The sequence below is a fragment of the Puntigrus tetrazona genome, chromosome 6 (genome assembly GCF_018831695.1).
Source record: "Puntigrus tetrazona isolate hp1 chromosome 6, ASM1883169v1, whole genome shotgun sequence".
Taxonomy (NCBI): domain Eukaryota; kingdom Metazoa; phylum Chordata; class Actinopteri; order Cypriniformes; family Cyprinidae; genus Puntigrus; species Puntigrus tetrazona.
The window spans coordinates 3,036,854-3,048,454 of record NC_056704.1 but is presented as its reverse complement, the minus strand read 5'-3'; the positions used below and the strand labels follow the sequence as shown (position 1 = coordinate 3,048,454).

The window sequence follows — 11,601 nt, the reverse complement described above, 5'->3', positions numbered from 1 at the left end:
ATGAAGCGTGTACATAAGATTGGTTCAAATTAAAATGATAAATAATGCCTTGGGTGTCGCATAATTCTGAGCGTGTTAATTTTACTTCTTCAATTTTTGAGCTCAGTGGATTTTGTAATCATGTCGCCATCGCGTGTTTGTGTTTTGAACTGCATTCTGCGCAATACATTCTGGGATATAACTGTCATGGCGGCGCCCTTACAGCAGAAATGACATCTGACTTCAGATATTATTTGCTTGAGTTTATTTTTTCTTCACACCTCTGCTTTCGGAGTCTTTATACTGAATGAACTCAGCCGTGACGGTGTTGAGTGCACTTCCTTTTATTTAGTAAGTAAAAAACGTTACATGAAGGGAAATAATCATCCTGTTAATCTGCTTTGAACTTACTGTAATGTCATAAAATGTAGATATATGAAGATGTATGTAAAGATACGAAATGTGCCTTGTGATGAGCGTGTGTTTGATGATTGTGACATTTATCACGGTAATACAATTGTATGTGAACATACACTGTGGTAATAAAACGTCTTTTGTAATGTGCCATGGTAATACCATGGCTTTATTACCATGTACAATGACACATACATTAATCATTAAGTTCAGCTGCGTTTATTACCATTTGCTACCTTCACTGTGCCATAGTATGACAATAAATAGGGACCAAATATCTTTAGTTACAGGCTAATTTGTGTCAAATTATAACATGCATTATCAAGCTATTTAAATATTGATATACATGATACCCCTCAGCTGTCATTTTAATTTAATTAGTCTTTTAAATTGTGCTTGCACGTATATTGATTGTCTTGGATTAATGCAATGGTTGCACATTATCTGTATATAAACTGTAGCTTCATTTTTTTTTTTCATTAGAAAATCTGCAATGAAGCGAATAGCAGCCTTGATTGGAAGGACTGCAGTGTCCTGTTGGCATCATGGGAGCCCACATCTTCCCCTTCTTCCTGCCTGGGCCCCCGGAAGTCCTCACACCTGTACGCAGATCCGACACCTGGCTGCGAAACAGGTCCGTCTCAAAACGTTGAACCCTTCGCTAATGCTTGTCAGAAGGGTCACAACAGTCCAAAGCAGATGACAAGATTAATTCCAGATTCCTGATTACAGTACAAACCAGATATTTTGGATGCCTTGTGCTGAGCAGAACGTGCCTTGTGTGTCCTGCTGTAGAATAAAGGTCAGAAGATCAAATCCAAACCAGTGAAGCTAGAGAAACCACAGAAGCAGGAGGTGGAGATCAAACAGAGGATGACCGTGTCAGAACTCGCCGAGGCCATGAATAAAGACATTGGTGAGTGTTAAGATGATATGGCCAAGGCTGCATTTAATTGAATAAAAACAGAATCAATCTTTTAAATGTAAAAGTCGGCGACACCAAATCTCCAAAGATATCAAAAAATATAGCACGTAAAGCTTTTTAAATACATTTTTGATATCTTTGGAGCTTTGGTTGCCGACTTCACATTTAAAAGAAATATTGTTAAATATTAGTACAATTTTACTTTAGCCATGTTCAATTTAAATATATTTTAATATGAAATTTATTCCTGTAATACAAAGCTGATTTTTCAGCATCAGTTTTCAGTGTCACACGATTCTTCATAAATCATTCTAATTTGTTGATTTGCTTTTTAATCTTGAAAACAGTTGCACTGCTTCATATTTTATGAAAACTGCAATGCTTTATTTTGGATTCTTTGATGAATATGAAGTTCAAAATAACAGTAGGGTCATAACAGTGGTGTATATCTGTGTTATCATCTTTAGATCATGTCTATGAGGCCCTGCTGAACACAGATGTCGATCTGAACGAGTTGGAGCCCGACACAGAGCTTGAAGAGAAATGGATAAAAGAAGCAGTGAAGAGATCGGGAATGAAACACAAGTGGGCCAAACTGGTAGAAACCAAAATCAGAGAAAACAAAGATATCCAGAGACAGTGAGGATGATTTTAATGATGCGTTTATATATGTAGAATCTGTCCCTATCTGTAAGTAATGTTTGATTGTTGCCAGACCTCCCCCAGATCACGCTCAGTTAGTCCCTCGAGCTCCAGTGGTGACCATCATGGGTCACGTAGATCATGGAAAGACCACCCTGCTGGACAATCTGAGGAAGAGTCAGATCGCTGCTCAGGAGGCGGGGGGAATCACTCAACACATCGGAGCGTTTCGGGGTACTGAACTCAATTCAACATACCAGTGCCTTTTCCAGTTTATTTGTTTATCCTCAGAGACTCTGTGCAGCAGAACTGCAGAATATAATTTGTCTGAAGCAATTAAATAATGCCTAATTTTCATTAGGTAAGTTCGTAATGACTCTGTCCTTACTGGCTGAAATGTATTTGTGCTTTAAACTGTGTTGTGAAATCAAAATATTCACTTTTTCCAAATTATACCACAATTTTTATTTTCATAACCCATGGTTTCATAACTTTTTACTTTGCTCTTTACTTTTAAGAGCTAATCTTAAGACAAATGGTAGGTTTCTTGAATTATTTCCCAATAATAGGTGCTGTTCTTTTTGGCATCCTCTGTTCTAAGTAACAGGTTTTGTGAAATTTGTCCTGTTTCCTGTTCAGTTCAGCTGCCCTCAGGTGAGAAGATCACTTTTCTGGACACACCTGGTCATGCAGCGTTTTCTGCCATGCGGGCGCGTGGAGCCATGGTCACCGATATAGTCATCCTGGTGGTTGCAGCTGATGATGGTGTGATGAATCAGACTATTGAGTCCATAAAACATGCCAAAAACGCCAAAGGTAATATGCTGTTTGATTCATTATTAACAGCAGAAGTTCTTATTCATATTACAATTATAATAATGCAGTCCTATTTTATATAAATGCTTTTAGATTTATTTTATGGTTTTTATACACACACACACACACACACACACACACACACATACATACATACATATCAGTTTTGTGTATTTATCATAATCCTGTGTTTTGATCTTCAGTGCCGATTATTGTTGCTGTGAATAAATGTGATAAACCTCAAGCAAATCCCCAACACGTGAAAGAGGAGCTTGTAGTCCATGATGTCGTCTGTGAGGAGTTTGGTGGGGAAATACAGGCCATACATGTGTCTGCATTAAAGGTACCACGGTCCTGCAAAATATATATACACTCTTATACACAAATTTATGTTATTGGATATCATCAATAATCACATAATAGCATAAAAACACAAACAAGAAGAAAAACATTTTTAATTAATATTGTGCATTTTCTCTTAAATAATTGTCTTTTTTAATCAAAAGATATTAACTTACAAATACTTTTTTGACATGGTGTAAGATGTCCTAATATTTTTGTAGTGTCTTCTTGTGACTGAGTGATGAGGATTTGTCTGTTAATATTTGTTCACTAGTTTTGTACTGCACCACACGACATTGGAGATATTTCATGTGAATGTGGCAGCTATTAGCGTCTAATTTCTCCGCAGGGGGAAAATTTATTACAGCTGGCTGAAGCCACGGTGACGCTGGCAGAGGTCTTGGAGCTGAAGGGTGACCCCACAGGCCTGGTGGAGGGCACGGTCATCGAGAGCCGCTCCGATAAAGGCAAAGGGTGAGTGGAAACAAGACATCTCTACAGTGTCAGAGATTAAGGGTCATAAGGGTTTTCTCATCAGCTGCTGTGCTTCCACAGGCCGGTTACCACAGCCATCATCCAGCGCGGCACTCTGAGGAAGGGCTGTACGCTGGTGGCAGGAAAGTGCTGGGCTAAAGTGCGCTTCATCTTTGATGAGTATAATCAGGCCGTGAGCGAGGCCGGACCCAGCATGCCTGTGGAGATCGTGGGTTGGAAGAACATTCCCTCTGCCGGAGAGGAGATCCTGGAGGTGGAATCAGAGGTATCTTATACACTTTTTTTGTATTACACTTTTCTAGCATTTTGTATGATATGTTATACACTACTGGTCAAAAGTTTGTTATCAGTAAGATAGGCTGCCTTTATTCGATCAAAAATACAGTAATATTGTAAAGTATTATTGCTATTTAAAAAAACAGTTTTTTGTTTTATTCTAATATATTTTAAATATGTGAAAAGCTGAATTTTCAGCAACATTACTCACGTGATCCTTTAGAAATAGATTTTCTGCTCATTATTATTGTTAAATACTGTTTAACTTTGCTTAATTCCTTTTAAAGCTGCTTCATTCTTGAGAAAACCCTTATAATTGTTTCGGAATGACTAGAAAACAATTGATTTAAAATAGCATAAATATGTTTAGTGCTACATTTGATCCATCCAAAGCTTATTTCCGAATGAAAGTATTGCATATTTTTAAAAAAATGTTAAGCAGCAAAAAATATTTTTAACATTTGCAATTAATAAGAAATGTTACTTGAACTGCTAATCATCATATTAGAATGACGTCTGGAGGATTATGTGACAATAAAGACTAGAGTAATTATTCGGACAATTCAGATTCACAGGAATAAATAATATTTTAAAAGATATAAAAAGTTATTAATTGTAATAACATTTCACATATTACTGTCTTTACCGTATTTTTATCAAATAAGTGCTTTGCAAGCATATGAGATTTATTTCAGAAACATTAAAAATCTTTTGACCAGTGGAGTAGGTCATGACTTGCATGGCTATGACTTCATGCTGGCATAGTTCACATAGTTTTTTTTTTGTTTTTCTCTTTCAGCAAAGGGCCCGTGAGGTGGTGGAGTGGCGCAGCTACATGGAAGAACAAGACAAGATGAAAGAAGACCAGCAGGTCATCGAAGTCAAGCAGAAGCAGCATCAGGAGAGCTATAAGAAGGAGAGGGAGAGCATGGCCCATCTCTCCTGGAGACAGAGGAGGGCGGCCCTGTACAAGGCCAACAAACACAAATTCCCCCACAGGGTCAGTGAGAAAACCGAGACGGAGGAACTCAAACTGCCCATCATCGTCAAAGGTGAGATGATGGATCCTCTGCTTCAAGAAGAGTTTGATCATTTTAGTGAAAACTGCTTTATCATCAGAAAACAGATGAGAAGAATTTCCATTTCATATTGAATAATGCAATATAATGTTGCCAATCAAATTATATCATGATGAACGAAACGTGCCACCCTAATTTATTGAAACATTTGGTGTTGCTGGATGGTCTTTCTTCAAGGTGATGTCGATGGCTCAGTAGAAGCTATTTTGAATATCCTGGAAAGCTACGATGCTGATGACCAGTGTGTGTTGGATGTGGTACATTTTGGTGTGGGAGACATCTCAGAAAGAGACATTAACTTGGCGGAGACGTTCTCAGGTAGGAACTCACAACAAAAAGAAATAACCGCTTTGATTCATTCAGATCGAGTGTCATGAAATGGCTTAAAAGAATTTGAACTAAGCTATAACAGCTAAAAAACTAAAACAAAGACAAAAGATTCATCATATTTATTATTTAGTTCAACGACTGTATTTGTATTTAGGAACCACAGTTCAAACATGAAAACCCTGTATATATATGATGAAATTTTAATATGTTATTGGTGGAGTATTAATGCAATTTAAAATGTAATGCATAATATAAATTGCATTTTATAGGGTAGAAATTGATATTGTGTAAAATATTCCTATAGTTTGCATAATTTATATAGTTTTATATAAATATTAAAACATTAGTAATAAAACACCTCTAAAGTTATGGAAGTTAATTATTCGATTTTTTTATATACTACTCATAGTTTCTGTAAGTATAAACATTGAAAACGGGCAGCTTGAAAATAAATGACCAGAAATATCTGGAAGACTTTCAAATATCATCCTTGATTACCACTGATTTAGAGCCCTTGAATTAACTGTTGTTTTAATTTTTCATTTGCCTTGTCAAAGTGTCGAACAATTTGCCTTTTTTTTTAGAATTCTCTCTTTGTCCCCTTTGTTCAGGCACCATATATGGGTTCAACGTCGCCGCAAATAAATCGGTTCAGCAGATGGCTGATAAGAAGGGCATTCCTTTAAGGTTACACAAAGTCATCTACAAACTCATAGACGAGCTCAAAGACGACCTGAGCAGCAACCTGCCTCCAACCAGAGAGGAAAATTTAATCGGTGAGTGTAACTTCACCAGTCATGCTTCCCTAAAAAGATATAACATACAGACGTTCCTGCACTGATGTTGATCTGTAGATTGAAACGTAAGCATAGTAAAATGTCCAGTGGATCTGAGAGTGCTGCTGACAACAGCATGGCCAATTAGTCAAAAAACTTCTGTGAAATAAACATCACAGTTCTGCAGGTGGAGACTCAATGAGCCTGCTAACGAAACTTTGTGTTTGGTTCCTCACGTTTCAGGGGAGGCCTCAGTTCTGGCCACGTTTGAGGTGACGATTGGGAAAAAGAGGATCCCAGTGGCTGGTTGTAGAGTTCAGAAGGGCGAGCTGGACAAAAAGATGAAATTCAAACTTATCCGAGGGAAAAACATTCTCTGGAAAGGTGATATCCCTATCCCAGTAGAAATAGATGCTAATAGTGTTTTACCGTTTTTGTTTTTAATGCATTTGTTTTCTCCTTTAGGATCCGTGACAACACTGAAACACCTGAAGGATGACGTTCTGACAGTGAAGACAGGCATGGAATGTGGCCTTTCTTTAGATAATGCAGAACTTGAATACAAACCTGGGGATGAAATTATTTGTTACACTGAATCGGAGATCAAACAGAAAATATCTTGGGATCCAGGATTTTAAGGGACTGTATTTGGTGCATCAGTATACAATGCAGTGCAGTTTACATGAATACGCTGTAGCAAACCTGCCTATAGTCACCAACTGATCATTTAAAAAAATAAAATGTGATGGTCTTAATTTTGACTCTAGATATCGGGACTGAAATAAGTGTACATAATGTATCTTGTAATGTAAATATAAACGAGGAAGAGTCACATTTTCAAAAATTGAGAGAAGTACGCAATATGGCTCATGTAATAAATTGAATACATTAAAACATTTTTGAATTCAAGATGGAAATTAAATTCTTGGGACATGGGGCAAAAGCACCACACACTTATTTAAGGTATGTAATGAAGGTGAACAAGTTAAACTATTTATAGTTATAGTTAACTAAAAAACAAGCCATATTTCGTGTTTTTGTTTGTTCCCTCAGCATGTCATTTTTAAAAAACAATTCTAAAACGTGGACGCGAACATTCAGAAGTATCATTTCTGAAACTAATTTTTTACAAAATTTTAAGTCATGTGCATTTTTTTTTCTCTAGTTACGCTCTAAAATATTGTTTAGAAATAGCTAATCTTCAGAGGGGGGAAAATTATATTTAAGAAAAGGAACATAATACAGGAACACATCTAAAGTACACTTCTGCATGTCCTTTATTTACCATCAATTTTATTTCAATTCACATATTAGTATGAGCACCTAAAAGTTAAAACCCCAAAAGATGAATAATCAAGACTCGAGAGACTCATTTGAATGTGGCAGGCCAATTTTATTTACAAAGTACAAATTCCAGAACGATCTCCTGCATTACACGGAGCATGTTGTCAGGACTGTACTTCACTTGTCCTCTGGTTTGTTGAAGCAGTAAGTCAGGCAGCACTTTCCGCAGTAGTGACGGTCAAAGTGGCTGGCCATGAACACACCGGCTCCACACTCATCCGCAGGACACTCGCGGCGCAGGCGGTGGATCTTGCCGTTCTCATCAACCTGCGGATCAAGACAAAGCATGTATTCGTACTAGAATCTATATACAGAAGAAAAAAAAAAAGACTGGGCTTAGGAGATGTTGAAGCAGACCTTGTAGTATTTCAGCACAGCGAGCTTGACCTTCTTTCTCTTGTGCTTGTTCTTCTTGGGGGTGGTGTAGGACTTCTTCTTCCTCTTCTTAGCACCACCGCGAAGTCTCAGCACAAGATGCAGTGTGGACTCCTGAATGAATGATCCCAATGAAGTTAGTTGAAATATTACATGGCAGGAAAAGGAGCCTAAAATTCTACATGAATGCTCCAACCTTCTGAATGTTGTAGTCAGACAGGGTGCGTCCATCCTCCAGCTGTTTACCAGCAAAGATCAACCTCTGCTGATCAGGAGGGATTCCTGCATTCAACACATGCAGAGTCATCCTTTTGTCAATGTGTGTGTGTGTGTGTATATATATATATATATATATATATATATATATATATATATATATATATATAAAGATGGAACTAACCTTCCTTGTCTTGAATCTTAGCCTTGACATTTTCAATAGTATCAGAGGGCTCAACCTATAACATGTAGAAGAAAAATACTTTAAACAATTATCAATGTACATGAGATCTATTTTTTTTTTAAAGACACAAACCACTTTTTATTGTTTTTTCTTTTGATGGAACATTGAATTTAAAATGACACGTTTACGCATCTTTTGAAATCTAACTGGCACCTATTAATATTAAAGCTGTTAACTGAAGAAAAATTTCAGTTAATATTACATAACTAAATTAAACCGATATCTTTTAAATATTCAAGTGTATGCACGTTTTACGTACAATTGGCATTTATCTCTTCTACTGTACAAGTCTAACGTTAGCGGAGCCATATCGTTAGCATAATTTCGGGCTTTAGCAAAACTATAAAAATATAGCTTTTACTTACTTTAGTGCTACCTATGCTATAGATTTATACTTGAATACAGATATAACGCGATAGAATTAGCCCCGCAAAGACTAGAATTGGAATAAAATAAGACAAAGTGTCGAAGTGTCTCGTGCGGCTCGGCTTTGCCTCACCTCGAGGGTGATGGTTTTCCCCGTTAGGGTTTTCACGAAAATCTGCATCTTGAAGCTCAATCCACCTGTGCATAAGACAGAAATAAGTGTTTCTGTGTCATTTTGAAGCATTTATATATACGAACATTATATTTATTTCGCCATTATTCGTTCGTAACATTCACTCACCACCAGCTCTTAGATGGCGGAAATCGGAAAGGGTCCTTCAAACGGTACAACGTGCTCTTCAGCGCTGTAAGGCTGCCCGATGAACTGCCTGAAGAGAAAAAAAATCCACAAAAATGTGAGTTATTGTAAGTATTTAACAGTGTTGAAAATGTTTAATTTTAATTTTAAATAGTACTACAGAAGCCGTTATTTTAATTATTAACATACAACTGTTAACTATAGCATTTTGTGTTTACATTTTATTAAGCTGTAAAATCGATTGTTTTAATGATAGTGAACATATTACAATGTCTGAAGATTCAAACACATGTCAACTGATGTGGAGTTCTGCAGCTAAAACTTCACAGTATCTCCTCAAAACACTTTTGCCCCATAGAATAGGCTAAATTTCTCTCTCTCTCTCTCTCTCTCTCTCTCTCTCTCTCTCTCTCTCTCTCTCTCTCTCTCTATTTAAATGAATAGCATTTAAAAACCTTGCTGCCTAAGTGTTGTTTAATGCTTCAATTATATTTCTGAATTCATATTTTAAAGTAAGCAGGAATGGCAGAAATGTATATCTGGCACCATGCAAGCAAGGTGCGCTAGGCTGTAACAAGTATTGGTACTACATAGACTACGTGCTGCAAGAAGAGGATTTGACGGTTGCACACCAGAAATGAAAATTCAGTTGACTCACTGTGATCACTATTCTGGTCTTTAAGCTCTTTCATATGCTTGCAATATCCTACAGAGCCTTTCAGACAAGCATGCAAGGTTTTTCTTCCTCTTTGTTGTATTACATAATACATTCTTTGCAGCCCTTGATGAAGCGTCTCGGGCCAATATCCCCAGTTAACTGCACAAAACTTCTCGTGAATATTGTGTAATCTTGGTTTTGTAACCAGAGGCAACAGACTGTGTATAACATGGCTCCTGTTTCATCCCTCACTGCCAAAAATCTAATATTTAGCTCTGCAGAAGCAGAATGAGGAAATTGGCCGCTTTGTATTTGTGCATACAGAGCTGAATTACATGAGTTTTTGAATGGCATGTTCCAGTATTGACATCAGAGCACCATTTAAAGGAATGTAGCATGCTAATACTCTATTTACACATAAATATGCAATGGCCTTTAGACACGAGACAAGTGACCCAGCAGGCATGAATGATTACTGTTAACATCTAGGTGTTACTCAGTGTTATGGAGTTGCTTTATGAAGAAAGCGGTACAAGCCTGCAAACTGTGTGTGCCATGACCTGTTCCAAAAACAGGACTAACTCCGCCTGTGATAAATGCTCAGGGGGAAGGAGCAGGTAGATGCAGGACACAGCTGAGAAACAAGGGTGGAGTCAGATTTAAACACAGATCTGAGAGAAGTGAGGGCATGCAGTATTTCTGTGTCTGAATACTATATAATGAATACTAATAATTTCTACGTTTCTGAATACTGAATAATGGTAGATAAAATTTTCAGTGCGCATATTTATTTTAACATGTACGCACTACACTCATTGGTTTAAACTATAGTTCACCAAAAAACGAATGCGCTTAAAATGTTTAGACCATCCAAGATATAAATGAAATATAAAATTTTTCTTATTCATCAGAACAGATTGGGGGAAGTTATTCACTTATTTTCCAGTTGATCCTCTTCAGTAAATGAATGCCATTGGAACGAGAGACTAAATAGATGATACAAACATCACACTAATCCACAAGTAAAGAAAAAATAATAATAATAATAATCCACACAACCACACAGTCCATCATTTAGCATATTGTGAAGTATGAACACATATAAAAGGTGCTCAGTGTCATTCACCCAAGCACTAAACAGAATTATGGCGAGACTCATTAAACTGAAATATGCCATTAACATTAATTTACAACATTACATGTAACATACAATCCTGATGAACATAACTGATCAGAAAAAACTGAGGAGAAACCAAATTCAAGCTAAATTTGAAATGTAATGCAGGGAGCTCTGGAAATGTCAGTTAATGTTTTTTTCCTGTTAATTCTACATTATTCTATCATTAAACGTTTAACAGGTTTTTACTGTATCTTTTTCACTGTTTAAAGTTAGAGTTAAAGGGAAATCCACAAAAATATAATGTCCACTAACGATGACAAAACTCCATAGCTGGGAGTCAGGAGGATATTTCTATTTTATTTTATATAAATATAGCGTGAGTAATTAACAGAATTTACAGTAACATTTCGGCTATTTATAATAAGTCTGATTTCTGTCAACAAAGCGGTTCCTGGTGAAATCCCCTGAGACATTACTAATGTTATGATCGGGTTGTTTGTATCTTACTTACAGTTAGAATTAAATAGAAGTTAGACAGATAAGCTTGTGCAGTGTGATTGTTTGCTTATGCGAATGCTGTTCATTGCCAAGTAAAGCCGCACCCCTGCTGTAAGTGAGTCTTAAATGAAGATTACAGTTCATCGCCCTGCAAATTCCATTATTAAATACCAGCCAGATTCTTCTTCCAAATTTGGAACAACAAACCCACAAAACACCCTCAACAGAAGAAGACTAATGTTAGTCACAAAGAAACCTCCTGAAATATCTTGACAGAGAGATGGAGCCACATTAATCCATGAGTTTTTTGTGAGTGGGATACCTCTTCCTCCCAGGGACTAGTTTAAGGATGACATTTAACTGATTAATTAATTTGCTTAAAATCTT

General features: G+C 36.8%; 2 protein-coding genes across 3 annotated transcripts; one reads left to right on the top strand and one right to left on the bottom strand.

Moving 5' to 3' along the window:
• The first annotated feature begins 168 nt into the window (after window positions 1–168).
• Window positions 169–6,983, top strand: mtif2 (mitochondrial translational initiation factor 2). 2 transcript variants are annotated; one of them, XM_043242558.1, is made up of 14 exons: window positions 169–330; window positions 877–1,027; window positions 1,189–1,309; window positions 1,786–1,957; window positions 2,034–2,194; window positions 2,600–2,776; window positions 2,980–3,119; window positions 3,468–3,592; window positions 3,674–3,878; window positions 4,689–4,941; window positions 5,146–5,286; window positions 5,910–6,074; window positions 6,318–6,458; window positions 6,540–6,983. In XM_043242558.1, exons 2-14 carry the CDS (start codon window positions 887–889, stop codon window positions 6,710–6,712), a joined length of 2,115 nt encoding a protein of 704 aa, XP_043098493.1. In that variant the 5' UTR covers window positions 169–330; window positions 877–886; the 3' UTR covers window positions 6,713–6,983. The 2 variants fall into 2 exon arrangements, with proteins under 2 accessions (XP_043098493.1, XP_043098494.1); XM_043242559.1 differs by lacking the exons at window positions 169–330; window positions 877–1,027; window positions 1,189–1,309; window positions 1,786–1,957 and having other exon boundaries at window positions 2,059–2,194; window positions 2,605–2,776.
• A 463-nt stretch (window positions 6,984–7,446) lies between these two features.
• On the bottom strand, window positions 7,447–9,008 carry rps27a (ribosomal protein S27a). The gene is made up of 6 exons (XM_043242560.1): window positions 8,921–9,008; window positions 8,753–8,817; window positions 8,194–8,248; window positions 7,990–8,075; window positions 7,776–7,907; window positions 7,447–7,685 (listed from the first exon to the last, which is right to left on the bottom strand). Exons 2-6 carry the CDS (start codon window positions 8,798–8,800, stop codon window positions 7,536–7,538), a joined length of 471 nt encoding a protein of 156 aa, XP_043098495.1. The 5' UTR covers window positions 8,801–8,817; window positions 8,921–9,008; the 3' UTR covers window positions 7,447–7,535.
• Between the last annotated feature and the right edge of the window lie 2,593 nt (window positions 9,009–11,601).